This window comes from Rhododendron vialii, chromosome 5a (genome assembly GCF_030253575.1).
Source record: "Rhododendron vialii isolate Sample 1 chromosome 5a, ASM3025357v1".
NCBI classification, from domain to species: Eukaryota; Viridiplantae; Streptophyta; class Magnoliopsida; order Ericales; family Ericaceae; genus Rhododendron; species Rhododendron vialii.
Genome location: NC_080561.1, coordinates 35,977,556 through 35,994,487, shown reverse-complemented (window position 1 = coordinate 35,994,487; position 16,932 = coordinate 35,977,556). Strand labels below are relative to the sequence as shown.

General features: G+C 38.5%; 2 protein-coding genes across 3 annotated transcripts; one reads left to right on the top strand and one right to left on the bottom strand.

Annotated features, from left to right (window-relative positions):
* Nucleotides 1-1,013: 1,013 nt before the first annotated feature.
* Nucleotides 1,014-8,398, top strand: LOC131326518 (uncharacterized). Of its 2 annotated transcripts, XM_058359323.1 has the most exons (9): nucleotides 1,014-1,265; nucleotides 3,194-3,391; nucleotides 3,499-3,753; nucleotides 4,723-4,757; nucleotides 4,885-4,980; nucleotides 5,441-5,594; nucleotides 5,692-6,284; nucleotides 6,807-7,768; nucleotides 7,988-8,398. In XM_058359323.1, exons 1-8 carry the CDS (start codon nucleotides 1,187-1,189, stop codon nucleotides 7,764-7,766), a joined length of 2,370 nt encoding a protein of 789 aa, XP_058215306.1. In that variant the 5' UTR covers nucleotides 1,014-1,186; the 3' UTR covers nucleotides 7,767-7,768; nucleotides 7,988-8,398. The 2 variants fall into 2 exon arrangements, with proteins under 2 accessions (XP_058215306.1, XP_058215307.1); XM_058359324.1 differs by lacking the exon at nucleotides 7,988-8,398 and having other exon boundaries at nucleotides 6,807-7,920.
* Nucleotides 8,399-11,403: 3,005 nt separating this feature from the next.
* Nucleotides 11,404-13,769, bottom strand: LOC131326525 (small ribosomal subunit protein uS12). Its single transcript, XM_058359342.1, has 4 exons — nucleotides 13,625-13,769; nucleotides 12,012-12,167; nucleotides 11,789-11,915; nucleotides 11,404-11,716 (listed from the first exon to the last, which is right to left on the bottom strand). The coding sequence occupies exons 1-4, from the start codon at nucleotides 13,627-13,629 to the stop codon at nucleotides 11,576-11,578; spliced, it is 429 nt and encodes a 142-aa protein (XP_058215325.1). The 5' UTR covers nucleotides 13,630-13,769; the 3' UTR covers nucleotides 11,404-11,575.
* Nucleotides 13,770-16,932: the final 3,163 nt, after the last annotated feature.

The following is a 16,932-nucleotide window of genomic DNA, read 5'->3' as shown; positions in this document are numbered from 1 at the left end:
GTGACTGGACATGTGCAATGGTTATTGGCTTTCGGCTTTTAATCTTGGAAACAATCGATATATAGACGATATTTTGGTTTTTTTCTCGGATCTTTTCAGTCCTTTGTATTAATTCCGTTATTACTATATCTGCATTTTCTGCTTCCTCATGAAAAAAAAAAACCAAAAACGATTGACTATAGATTTGCAAACTGATTCTTTTTTCCATTGGAATCTTCCAAAATTCTTGTGCATATGTATGAAGAAAGTGAGAGTGGATGATTCATTTGTTTAAAAAGAAAAAGAAGAACAATCATTCTACCACCACACTTATTTACATACCCATTCATACACTCACAACAAGGGTGGAGCCCGCACACACTACACACCCAGTGTGTGTGGGCCCCCACCCTTTTTGTGAGTATCGGTGTGTGAATGGGTGTGGTGTTAGAATTTTCCAAAGAAGAATGGATAATTCATTGGTATACAAGAGATCTTTTTGGTTTTTTTTTGAATCTTAATTATTTTGAAGAAAGTCTTGAAGAAAATAGAGCTGTAGGCACAATAATACCAATCGTAGAATTTGTACAAACGTGCACACTTTCCATGCTTATAGACATTTCTAGCCATTTCAGTGGATGTGTTCGTTTGGCTACCATTTCAATTGCCGTATGGCCAAACTTTGAGCAATGCTGAAATATAGCAAACGCTACAGGCAGCCATTGGAGAGCAATGAAAATGAGTTATGATATTTTTTTTTTCCTTGTCCCAAAATAAGGAATCAACCAAAGAATAGGAAACAAATATAATTTTCTTTTCCTTTCCTTTTTCTTTCCCTATTATCCAAACAAACCCTAAAATTTAAATTGTGAACCACAATTATAGTTTTGACATTTTGGGTAGGATATGTCAAAGTTTCATTTCGCATATGGTGAAGTGAAATGTTCACAAAGCTCATGGGGCGAAGTCTAATTTAATCTAATTACGAAATTCAATTCGAATTTCGAAACCGCCGATGCTCAAAGTTTCAAAACTAGATTTTTCCCTCTGGCGCACGCTCTCTCCCATTGCTTTTCCTCTCTCTCTCTCTCTCTCTCTCTCTCTCTCTCTCTCTCTCTCTCTACGTCCTCAGTTCTTGTCTCGTTCGATTACCATCGAAACCAATCTGTGCATCTCTCGATTCGAGTTTGATCAGTGAATCAGCGCAATGGATGAGAAAGATGAGGGCAATCTTGGACTCGGAGGGCTCAGCAATGTCGATCAATTTTCCGGCGATCAATCCGCAGGTTATCTACTTTACGTCACTTATTGGCTAGTGGATTTAATTCTCGCAATTGGGTTGAGCATGAGTTGCTAGATCAGCGTAATTGAGCCTTCTTTTTTTTTTTCTTTTTTTGGTGCGAAATGGAGTTCTTGCGTCTATTTCTGTTGTTGCTGCGAACTCTTATTGCAGAAAAAGTTTCCCTCATCGTTTGAATTGTCGTTAGGGTTATGATTACGTTACTATCAATGGGTATCTCTTCATTTGATGTTGATGTTGTGCACACGGAAGGGAAAGGACCCTTGCCTAGCTTTGGGCAGGGTTCGACTCCTCTCTAGGGTTGGTACCACAAATTACCTGGTGGGTCAAAGCGGTGGTTTGATTCAGGTTGTCCGGAGGTTTATGCTAGTGGGTCTAATTAGTGGCCATCCTATGGGTGGTTCCTTCATCATGAAAAGAAGAAGAAGAAGAAGAAGTAGTGCACACGTAAGGTGTGCGTTATGGAAATCTTAAAAACGGAACCACTACTGATTCACAATCCAAATCCCAAGGGCTTGGCCTAGTTTTCAAGGCCTCAGATTTTGGAGTTTGCTCCTCTTAGGTCTCAGATTTGAAACGTTTTAGGTGCTTTTCAACTATTGTGGTACAAGTTGATACAAGGCTTTGCCCCAGCTTTAATTGGTCCCCGCTGGTGGACAATGAGATTGGTTGCCGACGGAATTAGTTGAAGTCCGCATAAGCTAACCTGGATACTCGGAGTTATCAAGAAAAGAAGAAAGATTCACAACCCAAACTACAAATTGAAGTTGTTAAATGGGGATGAAGGGGATTTCCTGTATAACTAATTGGTAATTAGTAATAAGATGGCCCTCAAGTTGCTCTAACCAAAAAAAATTTTTATGCTCAAGTGAACGCCACATTTCCGGTACTATTGGTGTAATAATGGTGAGTAGCCAAGGCACCGTTCTGGGATGGCTTTAATATAGTTGGCTGGGATTTGGCTTGAACTAATGGGGGAGTTAGTGGTAACCTAAACCTTTTTGACTTGATGATCCCTCATTAATCTCAAGTTCATAACATCATCTGGAGCTGAGATCCATCTTGCAACTATATGCAACACGTCTGCATAGCCATGTATCGTTTCTCAAATGAATCCAGGGGAGCAGATCTCAGCTACAACTGGATAACCATTGCCTTACATTGTTGTTTTTGGTGGCTATGTTTGGGTATAGATAATTGCATAATTCTTCAACTCAGGCTAGTAAAAAAATTTCAATATAGAATGTTACCATCTGTGTATAAAAGCCCGTGCAATCTGTGTAGAAAGTCCTGCAAAGTTATGGCACATGCATATTCCAGTGTCTTGAATGCATGTTTGGTGCTCATTCTCCTTAGTTGAGAAACCCTTCTTTTGGCCCAGAAGGGAGGCTTTCTAGTCCCTGCCCTCAATTTCCTGCTTCATTGGGTGTTTGATGAGCTGTGACAAATTGTACTTCGAACAAAACATGCTTTGAGGTCAAAACTAGAGTTTTAGCTCCTTTGCTTAAACCCCCAAATTAGTTTCTACGATTGCTGTTCCTGCATTTGCAACTCCAGCATCAGCTTTCTGCCGTCTTCAAACCTGGTCTTCATAGTTGGATGAGTCAGGAGATGGGTAAAACTTAAAAGCTTCAAAAGTCTCCGTGAAAAATTTGAATCACTATGTCGAGTCGTTGACATGGCATGCAGATGCAGTTGGTTACAATAGATACCTAGAAACTTAAAATCATGCCATTAAAAGTTTTTTTTGTTTTTTTTGTTTAGCGAAGTCAGTAAATAGTAGTGGCTTTCTTCAGACTGCATAGTCAAATTTAATTGAGGTGCATGGTAACAGCATACATTCATCTTTTCTCAGTACTTTTATGATTGCTGTGTCATTTTCCTAGTTGTACTTATTTGAAAGATAATCTTCAGAAAATCAGAATAGCCACAAAGGTAGCGAGTTTCTTGAGGCAGTGGCTAGTGAGAAAGCCATGGAAGCTGATGCAAGGTTGAAGGTGGAACAGTTGCCTCGATCTTCTGATCCATTGGAACCAGAAAGGGCAAGAAAACATGGCAAGTATAATTTGCGTCAAAGTTTAGCTTGGGATACTGCCTTCTTCACAAGTGAAGGTATGCTTAGGATGTGAGCTCTATGTCTAGCCATGAGTACAACTACACATTTTTGGGTTACTTGCAAATTTAAGCTCATAGTGACAAATTTTGTTTTGACTTACCAGGTGTTCTAGAGCCTGATGAGTTGTCTAGCATGATTGAAGGAGTTGGCAAGGGTGGAAAACAGTTTTTACCTGGAATTGAAGAAGATGTATGCAGATCTACTGATACATTATCTACATTAGAAAGTGAGAATTTGACACTGGAAAGCCTTGAAGCAGATTTATTTGAAGACATCAGAGCTTCGATTCAGAAATCTAGTAAAGCATCTAGTATGGCAAGTTCTAGTAAATCTGCATCTGCAAAGACAGAAACACAAGGTATCTCGTGCATTGTCAACACTGCCCCACCTCTACTGACATTCTGCCTTCACTTTCTCTAGCATAAACACTTCCCTGGTGCTACCTCTGCTACCACCTTTGCCTCGATTACGACCTCCTATGCCAATCGTCTACAGTCCCAGGTCTCTGCTAAATCATCTGTATCTGTGAAAGCTCTGACACCAGCACTGCCACTCCTAAACTTGTTCACCACCTCAATATGCAGTTCTATTACTAATGTTGGTTAAACCTCTTTTAGATGGATTTCTAGAATCAAAGTCCACAGCTGCTTCAAGGCTTTCTGTTTCTCAACCTTGACCTGCTTCATAACCCAGATGCTTTAGGCTTTCAGTTTCAGTCTTTCAATCTTAACCTGCTTCATCTCTGGACCACGGACACATTAATCTCACAAAGCATAGTATATTTACAACACAGGATTCTTTTGGCGAGTGAGATTAATGTTTTCACACTTCATATACAATTTGATAATTGATATTCATGTAATTTAACATTTCAGTTTCCAACAAGCTCAGGGACTCGGGATTAAATCTTAGTAAGCATGGACAATCATCGATGGTGATTTTGTTGCCTTCGAACCACTTCATAGAATCATAATTAGAACTAGCAAAAGATATAATTTATCTAACGATGCATAACATTGATCTCACATGTTGCTAATTTAGAAAAACTATACATTGCAGTGACTGCAGTGACATGAGAGCAGGTAGTGTTGATTCCTCTGATCACTATTACCTTCTCTTTGAACATTTCCTGTCGGTTGTCCCATTACCTTGAATCTATGCAGTTAGGGCTGGCAGATGACACTTCCTTGAGTTCTTTCTGTAATCTTTTGTTTGCTGATGCAGTCCAACGTTAGTTGGATGCTTCTATTTTTGAACCCAAACAATTACTACAAGAACATATTCTTGGCTACCAATGCAAAATAATTATTGTATATATTTCGTGCAGCTTTAAAGATGGTGGAGTTGGCTTCTAACAATATGGTAAGTTCATGAGTTAATGGTGACTGTTAGATGTGATGGATTTTGTAAATTTTACTTGAGTGTGAATCTTTGTACCTCCAAATCGATTTTTTCTCAATTTTGATACGTTGTGCCTGCTAATCATTAGGTGAAGCCAAAACCTGCTTCCAAGAGAGAAAGCATTGGCGTGCAAGGAACAGGCAGATCGATAAAGCAGGGTCCTAGTTGTCCACAAGGCACAAAGGTTTGTACTTTTCTAGTGCACTTAAAATGATGTCTCATGTCTCTACTCTCCCATGCTACATTATGCTAAATGTTAGCTATGTGACTTATTATGGCATTTATGTTGGAAGTTATAGCCTCTCACACTAATACGATAATAATCTATCTAAGCGAAAGAAAATTATCCATGGATTATTGATCTGAGCAAAAAGAGACGCAGAGAGTGTTCTTTCGATCATTTTGTCTAATTATAGATCCCACTTTCATCTTAATGCTAGCATCTAGCAGATATTTTGGCTTTTTATTTCAGTTTTGATGCATATGTAATGCATAGAACTCTCTTTTTGGGCAAGAAAGCACAGTACGCGAGTTTGCCAACTAGAGAGAGAGCACAGTCTTAATTCAACTGTTCAACCCCATACGAAAAAAATTGTGATTCACACGATGCTTAACTGACACAACTCATGTACTGTCTAATAAAGCCTATTGCTAGAAATGGAGGCCTGACTTCATCCCTTCAGAAGGCACCAAAGGTCATTGGCGGGCCTAATCCAATCTCGTCTGCACCATCGAAAAGGGCTTCTTTAGCTGCCAACCAAGTCAAAACTGGAAATGATGACGCAAAAGGTCCCAAAGGTAAATTAATCTTCAGTTGAAGCTTTTCTTCTTTACGAGCAGCAGAATTTTGTTGCTTTAGTTCTAATCTTGCAGTACCTTCAAATGATTGCAACAGTTGCTGGCAAAGTTGCTCCGATATCAAAGGTACAAGGTTTGGGTGGTTCCAGCAGGACTCTGCCTAAGCCTGTACCACCTTCAAAATCCTCTTGTTCAAATTCTTCAACTGCAACTAAGAAAGGGCCACCAAAATCTTCTGCCTCATCGAACAGCTCTGGCAGTGCTTCATCTCCAAATGTTGGTATATCTCCTGTGAAAGCTACCAGAAGAAAAACTGTGAATCCAACTTCCTCCAGTTCAATCCTCCAAACGCCAATGAATATTGCACTAAAGAATAAAGGACAGTTTGGTCTCACGGATCATTTAATGTCATCAAAGCTCTCTTCTAATATATCCCCTGCAAGTTCTATTAGTGAATGGTCTTCAGAGTCATGTTCATCAACCTCTACTGTTAATCAGAGGTCCAGTACTTCAAGGGCCAGCATTGATACTAGCTCTCCTGCTTCAGATAGACACGAGAATAAGGCTACTCGACCGCATAGCGACAATGCAGAGGCGGCTTCAAAGCAGACTGGTACACTTTCTCAGCCAGCTACAGGAAAACCCTCAGGTCTGCGAATGCCATCACCAAAGATTGGGTTTTTTGACGGGGTTAGTTCTACTTTTGCTATTACCAATGCTGCTTCTTATTTTGTCTTCTGTTCATGGGATAGGTTTTGCCAAGGTGATTCTGGGGAAGTACCTACTACTATGAAGAATGCCTGGTTATGTTACATGGACTCTTTAAAAATATCACTTCGTTCTTTTTGAAGTTTTAAAAAAAAAAAAAAATACTCTTTGCACGATTGTCAATAAGTTTCTCTATCTCTCTTTCCCCTCATTACATAAAAAAATTCTCAAAACTTCAAACCAAACAAAGTATATAATTACTTGTGTGGACACTTGACACTTGGGAAGGAAACAGGGTATACGCCTGATATTTATTTTTGCACATTCACGTAGGATGTATATTCATGCTTGGATACAAAAGTTGAATATCTTCCTTGTACCCCACGCACTATTACAGAACAAATTACCAAGGCAAAACCAACCCCTGCACTGTTATGGAAACTATTTGTACTGATTTGATTTGTTTGGCAAACACTATATGTGGGGAAATTCCATTTTATGCAGGGTAAATCTTTGGTTCGTACCCCAAATAAAAGTAGGCAGTCTTGTTATGGCATACCAGCTGGTCCCAAAATTGGACCTGGTGTCTGCAGCCCAGGTGGAGGCTCAAGCAAGTCAATGCTTTCAAAGGTTCAACATGAAAAAGTAGTGACAACAGCAGGGGACACAATGGTTGACACTAGGAAACCTGCTTCACCTTCAACACCTAGAAAACTATCAAATGTTTCCACAAAGATCTCTAGTGCTTCAGGATATGTAAAGAACCGTGTTAGCATATCGCCTCAAGTCCAGAACAGAATGGATGCAGAAAGTTGCTTGAAGGGTGAGGAAGTAGGACCTAGAAGACCCAATAAGCCAAATCAAATTTCAGATACCAATCGTGATGTTGAAAAGACTGGAAGTCTAGGTGTGTTGAAGAGGGATATGGGAATAGAGAAACATAGTAATACCAACTTAAAGGATGTCGAGATTGCTCCTATTGAACAAGATACCCATGGTTCAGGATCCCACTCCAGTCATGAAAATATCAGGTTATCCAAAGAAATGGGCGACGAGAATGAATTGCAGTCACTTTATGTTGAGAAGGAGAATGGCCCATTTGAAGACCAAGTTGATGGTCTCAGTATTATCCATGTGGGTGCTGGGAGCTCAAAACAGAAGACACAGAAAGAGCACATTGGCAATGCTATTTCTCCAATTGAGTTCTGTCACTCAGATTTTACCCAAAACAAGGAATCAAAGACCAATTTGCCAGGTCCTGCTCCAATCTCTCTTTCACCAGTCACCTGTGAACTAACAGCTAGTACAAGAACTCCTCTTACTCTTAAGAATTCCTTTTGCAATGGTGAGGCATTCGATGTTTCAGCCAGGTCAAGCATTGGGGTAGCAGAGAAGACAACTACCGTCTCTTCTCTAGAGAGCATGCGCAGAGAGAACAGTTATGCCGGAGCACATTCTACTTGAAGGTATATCAAGATGGACTGCCATTGTATACCTGCTAACTAGCTAGAATTAGAAGTGATTCAAATCTTGTTTTGTTGCCTCATTCAACATATCTGAAACATGGTCTTCTAATTGATTTCTTCAATTCTATTTTAATGTGATTTCTAGCGATTCCCATCAAACACCTTGAAGATTTTCTCTATCATGTAGTTAACCAAAATTTCTGTATGTTGGTGGTGCAGCGAACATCTGTCTCAGATTTTTGCCATCAAGTTTGTTCAAGATTTTGCTAGTGTCAGTGGATTGAATTTCTGTGCAGATATGAAACGTTTGATGAGAAACCTTGTTAACAATGGAAAGCACAGTACATCTTCATCATGTCAACCATTGGAGCTGAATTTGAGGCTCTTGGTAGGGTTTTGCTTGTGTTACTTTGCTAGTAACTTAAAGAGCCTAACAGGACAAGGACTGTGAGAACTGAGAACATAGGTACATATAAAAAGCAAACAGGGTATTCGTGTTAACTGAAATCTTGTTAGTGAAATGTCAGTGCTATGAGTAGTTTGTGAGGATGTATTGCAGTTCTTGTGGTTAAGTGGTACTTGAAAAGCATATTGATCCAGTATAGAATTATGGTATTGCAGTGTTGGGTATCTCTGCGTCTTATTTCGTTTGGTACGTAAATTTATGGGAAGTGTCTTTCATAGAAGCCCTTTACTATGCTACCTCATTTCACAAGCTGGAATCAAAGGCAATACCACAAAACAACTTATTGTGGGAGAACATATGGTTCACTCTTTTGAGGTAACTGATGCCTATGGTTCTGGCTTCTCCTTTTCAAGAATGAATATGCGAAACGAAGGTGAGTGGAACCGAATTGTCCAAATTTGCCTTGAAAATTTACTGCGTTTGAGCAATGTTTGCAATCATGGCCTTTATTATTATTATTATTATTATTATTATCAACTTCGCAAGGTCTTCTAACAACCTAATCACAAGATGATCTCAAATAGTTTTCACTTAATGGAGTGCTGTTTTGAAAAACTATCAAAATGGGATTTGGGGATCCTGTATGGCGGTCTAAAACGATGTAGTTTTAGCTGCAAATAGGAAGAACCTTAGTATAGGACAAAATATTTAGATAGACCGCTAATTTATTTATTTGCAACCAAGTCATTTTACTCTGTTCGTTTAAGGGTTTTGGATTTTTGTTTCTAATTATTATTCTATTTTTCTAATTATTACTCTCATTTTTCTCTCTATTTCTTTCCAATTATTATCCCTATTTTCAATCATTAATTTATTCCTCTCTACACTCATTACCTACAAATCCAAAAATCCCAAAACGAACGGTAAGGTTTTATCAATTGATTTTACTACTTTGCAATTTTATAAATTGTTATTTTAGCCTTAAACTATTATCTGCCCTATATACTAGACCATCAGGTATACTAGACCATCAGTTTAATATAAAAAGGGTCCACTATGCTTCCTAAATAACTTTAATCATACTAAACGATTAAACTCTGATTATTCGAACTCTCCTGCTCCAGGACTAGCAGTCACCACTGGCTGGTAATCGTTAAGATTGGCTCTCTTGTTCACTCACCATCAGGTTGTATGAATTTTAGACCAATATGCAGGATATGATAATCAAAAGTTTGGTAGCTTTAAGGATTTTCTGATTCAGATAAATAAAACCAAGAAATTCTAGGACACTCAAACATTGATCCTTTTTTTTTTTTTTTTTTGGGGGGGGGGGTTGTGGTTAAATAACATTGATCATTTATTCACTAATGGAAAGATCAATTCAATGAAGGAAAGATTGCACAAAAGCATAAGAGCTTATATACTGCTATTGAGAGCTTATAGACTAGTACCATTGAGAGTTGAAACAAAGACTATGTTGGGGGAGAAAGCTTTGCCCTTGGATGACACTTACATTGTCCTTTTATACACTCCATGACGAACTTCAATTTTGGAATTGAAACACAAAATAATAAAAATAAGATAAGATTTAGGAAAAATGTCGAACAACCTTTTACAAATACTCTCAGAGCACAGAAATTAAAAAACAACCTAAAAAGATAAGACAAGATTCTGGCAAAATACCAAATAATCTTTTACAAATGAATTCAAACCACACACAGAAAACTCCAGACACACTAAAGCAAAAGTAACAAATGTCTGGTACCACCCATGTGTCCTCAATTTTGGATTTAGTACTCCGACATGTTATCAAGGTTAAATACTCTTTTTCGTCTTTTCGTACATGTCCAGCAAGTATAGGTCTATGAAGAAAGAAAGAAAATAAAAAGGGTGTTCATGTTCAATGAAATCTTGTTTGTGAAACGTCAGTGCTATGGGTAGTTTTATTTTTTGCTAAGCATTGTTATGGGTAGTTTATGTGAATGTATTGGAGTTCTTGTGGTAAATTGGTACTTGAAAAGCATCTTGAGCCTTATAGTGTTGGGTATCTCTTTCGTAGAAGCACTTTATTTACTGTATTATTCTACCTCGTTCCACAAGCTGGAATCAAGGCAATAACAGAAAAAACAATTTATTGTGGGACAACATATGGCTCACTCTTTTGAGGTCACTGATGCCTATTGACAACATATGGCCGAATTTCCATTTGACCAAAAAAAAAAAATGTGTCCTCTCTCTCTCTCTCTCTCTCTCTCTCTCTCTCTCTCTCTCTCTCTCTCTCTCTCTCTCTCTCTCTCTCTCTCGGCAAAAATTAGTATTGTAAGAATAGTTAGTACATTGGAGGAGACCTCCTTACCTTTAGCACCTAATAATACCGTTGGGCCAAAGATGAGTGGAACCTAATCGTCCAAATTTGCCTTGAAAATTTTATTTATCAATTAAATCAACTTCACTTGGCCTCTTCCACCAAAAAAAAAAAACCTTCACTTGGCCTTCTGTCAAACTAATCACGAGATGATCTCCAATAGTTTCTACTAATGGAGTTCCGTTTGGAAAACTTATGTCTCTCAAAATGCGATCTTAATATTGGTTCATTTACTTAACATGCAAAAACTTGAGTAAAAAATTAGATTTGTTTTAGCATCAGATTATTTTGATTGACAAATACAGGTGATCCAGACAATGGCTGGCTCGGATCTGTTCTCAATGGGTGAACTAATAAGGGTCGTCATTCCTTTAGTATGTCCAAGGGGAAAGCAGTCAAACCACATGTAATCAGGGCAAATATTTGGAACCCCTCACAATCATCGAAAAAAGGAAATAAGGCTAGTTTAAATTCGGAAGCTGTCCCATGCAGAAAAAACCATCAAGGGCTTCGTATAAGAGGATTCGTAATTTAGAACGAGGGATGTGATGTTTAAAACGCGTTCATTCATACAAGGAGAGTTGATTATGTTTGGATTCTGCAAACATCACTACTGAAATATACATCTACACCAGATGGCATCTTCTAGCAGAAGAGCTTGTGAGTTTGATTCAGTTCAAAAACCATAACACAAAATGAAACAACAGACAGAAAAAGCAAAAACCACAAGTTCAGCAAGACAGGAATAGCTTGAGATCATTCGGCCTCTTAAACTATAAATATGATCCCATATGATCCCAAGTATCCACACGCTGTAAAGCACCAAAAATAAAAAACCCACAACAATTTAAGAAAGCAGAGAAATATAGAAGAGTTTCCATGGACGAAACATTGACTGAAAAATGTAGCTTCAATGCCAATACAATAAAAGGGATAATAAGATGAAACAAAATCCTGCTCAAACAGTCTACAGTACCATTCCAATACTTGCAACAAAACTGTCAAAATAAAAAGAAGATGATCTCCTCTAACAAACTTAAGACCTTGGCTTCTCCTTTTTCTCTTTGAAGAGAGCTAGAAGAGAGACACCAGATACCTTAACCACCTTGAATCTGACCCCGGGAATATCTCCGACAGCATGCCCCTTACGTCCAAATCCAGCAATCAGCACCTCATCCTGCAGCAAAAAGGAATGGTTAAGCCAACAATCCACCCACCGAATAACCTTGCCTAATTCATAAGTACTTACATTCTCTTCAATGTAGTTTAAGCAACCATCATTTGGGACAAATGCAGCAATCTTCTTCCCATTTTTGATCAGTTGAACCCTAGCACATTTTCGGATAGCGGAGTTCGGCTGCTTAGCCTCAATACCTCTATACATGTCAGTTAGCCATTTGTCAAGCTTGGTACTAGATAGAAAGAGGAATTTTTAAAGCAACGAAGTAGATGAAAAAATGCAAGAGACATACATCTTTTCAAGGACAATGCCTTTGGCATGAGAAGACCCGGCAAATGGCTTCTTCCACTCGTTGCCGAGATGGGACTTCTTATATGACTTGTCAGCCCACCTTTGCCTTCTACGGTGGGACTTCAGCTTGCGACCAGATCCAATACCATGTGTCTTCCTATTACACAAAATATTCCGATTGTTAAGGCATCGAACTGGAGACAATGCAAACCTGAACCACTAATTCTGGGAATAAGGGGGGGAAAAAAACCAATTGGGGTGTCCCCTGGGGAAAAAATGGAACCCACTAAATAAATTTCCTACATTGTGTCTTCCAGTCTACCATGTTAGCAACGACAGAAAACCCCGTGTCCTTGTAACACTAGAGACAAAAAAGGAAAGTTGAAATTCGCCCATGTTAATTCAGAAAAACACTTTCTTGGATTTGATTGATTAATTGGAGGCCATTAGTCTAAGAGTAAAACCCTTCATTTCATTTTTGTAAGAAAATGACGGTTTCACCGATACTAGGTCCAACAGAAAGCAAGTTTTGTCTTTCATAGACAACAGAGAACTATGACAATGCAAAATCCAACAAAATCTGACACACGCGGGGCCATTGCCAAGCTGAATCCATCAATCACAAAGACTCCTAACATGTTTATATTATGGAATACATCATGACTTCAATATCCCAGCCAGTAATTCTCTCCTATCTCAATAATCTATTTCCTTCCACATACAAAAACACAGCACCACCATATACTTACCTATAAACCACAACTAGTGAACCCATATGTATGTACATGAAAAATGATAATAATAAAAGCCTATTGTGAGAGAAGGCGATTGCAAAACTCATCAATCTCTCGCAAGCACTCATGATCAAAAAAACATAAAACATAAATCTTTCTTAAGAAACATAGCCCTAACAGGCAAAAACCAAACCTCCATATACATATGCATACACAGGATTAATACTTAATCGAGGGAAATAAGAAAGAAAGAAAGAAAAACAGTAAAAGTGAGAGAAGACGATTCGAAGAAAAGAGAGAAGTGGTAACTGTAGGGAAAAAACCCATCACTTTGGCTGCAGAAAGCTGAAGCAGCAAAGCGGCCATGGAATCCCCTTGATTTTTGCTGTTAAAAGACGCCCATCGCACACAAGTGTACGCCACGATTTAAAACCTCTCCCGTGGAATACCACGCCACCCCTGCCACTCATGGGGGAAGCGCTCGGCCTTGGGCGCCATGACTGTCGTTCTAAGTTAAGCTAACTCATTACCCTTAGAAAAACCAATTCAGTATTGAGTGCTCGCTGTTCCATCTGACCAAACAAAGGTTTTGTACAGCCAAAACACTTCCAATAGAAATATTTTGAGACACTAATGCTGCTGAAAAAAAGGTCACAATTTAAATCTACTTCAGATTCTTGGAATTTACCATTACCACGTCCATTTCCCTCAAATTACGAACAAAACATACGAAGCAAAGCTGTGTAACCCATGATCTGAAAACCTTCACAAAAAACTTCTTACGCTATATTCTAAAATCTACAGTACGGATGTATACACATGTGGACAGATACAGAGGATGAAAAGGGAAAAATTTATGTTATAGTGAGCTATATCATACCCCATGGCTGCTGAAAGAGAGGTTCTTCGAGACTAGGGTTTGAGAGGACGAACGAAGAAGATGAGCAGACGCCGAGCAGGAAACCCTAGTTTTGAAAATGATGCAAGGAGTGTCCATATATATAGAGGGTTTGGTTCGGTTTTGAGCATCAGTAGAGGCCCAGCCCACCAAATGAATGGGCTGTGGATTGGGCCGTATTATAGTCGATCCTACAAATTAGGAATGTGGGTCAAGGGCCCAAGGCCCAAGTATGCACAATATACTGCGTTATCCTATGTTTGACTTGCAGTTATTAGGCGCTTGGGATAGGACTAATTGTGCCTGATCATGCGTTGTCAGTGTTCAATTTATGGAATGGCTGTCGGGATTAATAATCCGAGGATTGATTTATTCTTATATAGGGTACTACGTAATACTTAATCATAGGGGGGTTGGGATTCGATGCGATAAATGAGAGCGCGGATAACTCATTTTAACAAGGTATGAAAACTTTAAAAAAAAAAAAAAAAAAAACTCACAAATGTGTAGGCAGTAAAAGCCCTGAAAACTTTTTTTTTAAAAAATAATGAAAATTTACAAATACGTCCTCTCTCGTCGGAGGCAATCCCGCCAATAAAGAGTTGGAGAATGGACATCTCTAACACTGATACATAGAGACGTATCCTTGGAGCATCGCGCCAAAGTAGTGATTTTCATTCGAAAAATAGTTAGTCTTCCAAAAACTCGTTTTCAACTGTCTGTACAAAAGGACTTCAACGGGTGTCTATTTTGTTTTGTTTATGTTGAGGCTTTGTGTTGCTTTCTGGTTTGCCTTGCGTTATTTTTATTGGAATCTTGTCTATTGCGTTGTATTATTTGATATATCTAATTATCTATGATAAGTTTATGTTTCTTAAAAAACAAGGGGGGGGGGGCACCTCGACATTTCTAAAAAGTTTATTCAAAATCATTTAGCTTTACGACTGTGTAGACAAATAATTAGTAGAGATGATCTTTCAGGAAAAGCATTTTTCACTTTTTTTCACCTCCAATTTGCCTCTCAAAGAGAATAACAAAAGCGTTATTCAACCAAAAAAAATGAACTAATTACATTGTCTTATCGTAGTTGAGCAAAATAACCAAGTTTTACTTTAAAAAAAATTCATCGATTTTGCCTGAAGGCGAATGAGGTTTCTTTTCAAGGTTGGTGGCGGAATTATGATCATGGACATAGATAAAGAAGACATTGCCAACATGAATGCAGCGCCATCTCACCAAAACCCGAATAAATAGTTGTGAGGACTCTCTCTCTCTCTCTACGTAGAAACAAGATACGTATGGAGAAAGATAAATATCCGATATTTTGCTATATAAGGGCACAAGGAAATTTATCACATGCAAGTGGAACCACGTCCTAACTTATGCTCTACTCATAAATAACACACAGGACCCTCGCAAGTTCTGAGATGAAAGGTGGTCACGTATATTTTGTTACGCTTTAACACTTGGTTGACCACTTTTAAATGTCTGATGATACAGAATTAAAGGGCACTGAAGTAAATATTCCAAACAGAAAGTCTAAAGTCACTGGCCCATCGATATTCATTGGAGCTGAATTTTTACAAAATCTCATAAAAGATTCCCCAATAGCCGTGCGGTGGCCGTAGCACAATTGTTTTGTAAATTAAGTTGGACGATTGCACACAAGAGGGCCGAATTTTAAGCCCAATAGGCCAATAGACCTGTTGGAGTTGGAGAGGATTCTTCTGTAAATTTGAAATTTGAATTGAGCAGCATTTTTAAGTTGGGGACCCTTGTATAAAAAGATTAGTGAGTTATTTTTTTGTCCTTATTCAAAATTTTTTGCATTTGTTTATTTTGCGTCAAACTTTTGTGACTTATTAATTTGTCTCGACCAGAGGAATCAAAAAATTAAATTTTTTTGATAGAAACTCATAATTTTTTGAATAAAAACAAAAACAAGTCAATAATACAACATTTTTTTACTAATCTCTGTCGTTTTTAAAAACATTATGAATTCCGATCAAAATTTTTTACTTTTTCAATTCCTCTTATTGAGACGAATCAATTAGTCACAAAAGTTTAATGCAAAACTAACAAATGCGAAATTTTTTTTTTTTGAATAAAAACAAATAAAAGAAGTTACTGTTCCACTTTTTAAGCCAAACCCAATAAAAGACAATAAGTAAACTAGTTTAAGCCAAACCCAGGAATTTTTTTGCTGATGACATTTTTAGCCAATTAGTCATTAAGCCAATAAGTTATCTAGACAATCCAAATCCAGGCTTCAACTAGCATCAATTGTTATTCCGGTTCTTATGGGTTGACACTTGACAGTCAAAATTCTGTCATATTTAAGTATTCGCGAACCGGTACAAGTGCTCATTCGAAGTCAGTTCTTCTACGAATTCACGAACTAAAGTGCGCGTGCGAGGTCAGTTCTTGTAAGAATTCGCAAACTGGTACACGAATTTCGCTAATCATTCGAGAACTGGTACAGGCATGGTAAGATGGTCGAAATTCGTCATATGCTTAAAGAATTTGCGAACTGGTACAAGCGAGTGCGCGAATTCAGACAGAATTCCCACTGAAGTCGTGGATGCACGCACCCGTCCGCAGTTCATCGGGCTTAGGTCACGACTTGTGTGAACATAACTGGCACCAGTACCATCATATGTGATTGCAGTAGCCTCCTCATATGTGAAACTCGCAAAACGGTCACCTGATGGCGTGGGGTCTAGACATCCGTGGCCCTCCGCCACTGTACTAGTACGTGTTTTGGGCACTTCGTCTTTAAAACAGAGCTCTGCTGACAAACAGAAACCCCACCAGAACTCACAGTACATGGAGAAACAAAAATGGATGTCAGCATCCCTTGGGGGCGAGGTTTAGTGACAAACTAATAATCAAACGGCATAACCTGGGCTCCAACGATGATGCCATTTCTTTTTGACAAACTAATAATCAAACAGCATAACCTGGGGTCCAACGATGATGCCATTTCTTTTTGACAAACTAATAATCAAACAACATGACCTGAGCTCCAACAATGATGCCATTTCTTTCCATACGACAGGGGGGGGGGAGGAATGCATGTTCGCACATTGGCATTGCGCAGATGGAAGGCAAACAGACCCTTGAACAAAACTAGGGCCGAGTTCGAGTAAGCCTAAGATTGCAGATTTTGCTGCAGAAGCTTGAATGCAGTCAAGAAAATAAACTTGGCTGGTGTCTTCAAGAATTTAGGCATCTCTTCTTTTCTTTTTCTTTTTTTACAATAGTTCCGAAACAGGGATGATCTCAGAAAA

What these genes read in the sequence shown, in the direction of transcription:
- LOC131326518 (XM_058359323.1), top strand. Translation starts at nt 1,187, where the DNA reads ATGGATGAGAAAGATGAGGGCAATCTTGGACTCGGAGGGCTCAGCAAT. An exon ending in TGCCTTCTTCACAAGTGAAG is followed by an intron (nt 3,392 to 3,498) that starts GTATGCTTAGGA and finishes TTGACTTACCAG; the next exon opens with GTGTTCTAGAGCCTGATGAG. An exon ending in AGATTGGGTTTTTTGACGGG is followed by an intron (nt 6,285 to 6,806) that starts GTTAGTTCTACT and finishes CATTTTATGCAG; the next exon opens with GGTAAATCTTTGGTTCGTAC.
- LOC131326525 (XM_058359342.1), bottom strand. An exon ending in GGCATTGTCCTTGAAAAGAT is followed by an intron (nt 11,916 to 12,011) that starts GTATGTCTCTTG and finishes TGACATGTATAG; the next exon opens with AGGTATTGAGGCTAAGCAGC. An exon ending in TAAACTACATTGAAGAGAAT is followed by an intron (nt 11,717 to 11,788) that starts GTAAGTACTTAT and finishes TTTTTGCTGCAG; the next exon opens with GATGAGGTGCTGATTGCTGG.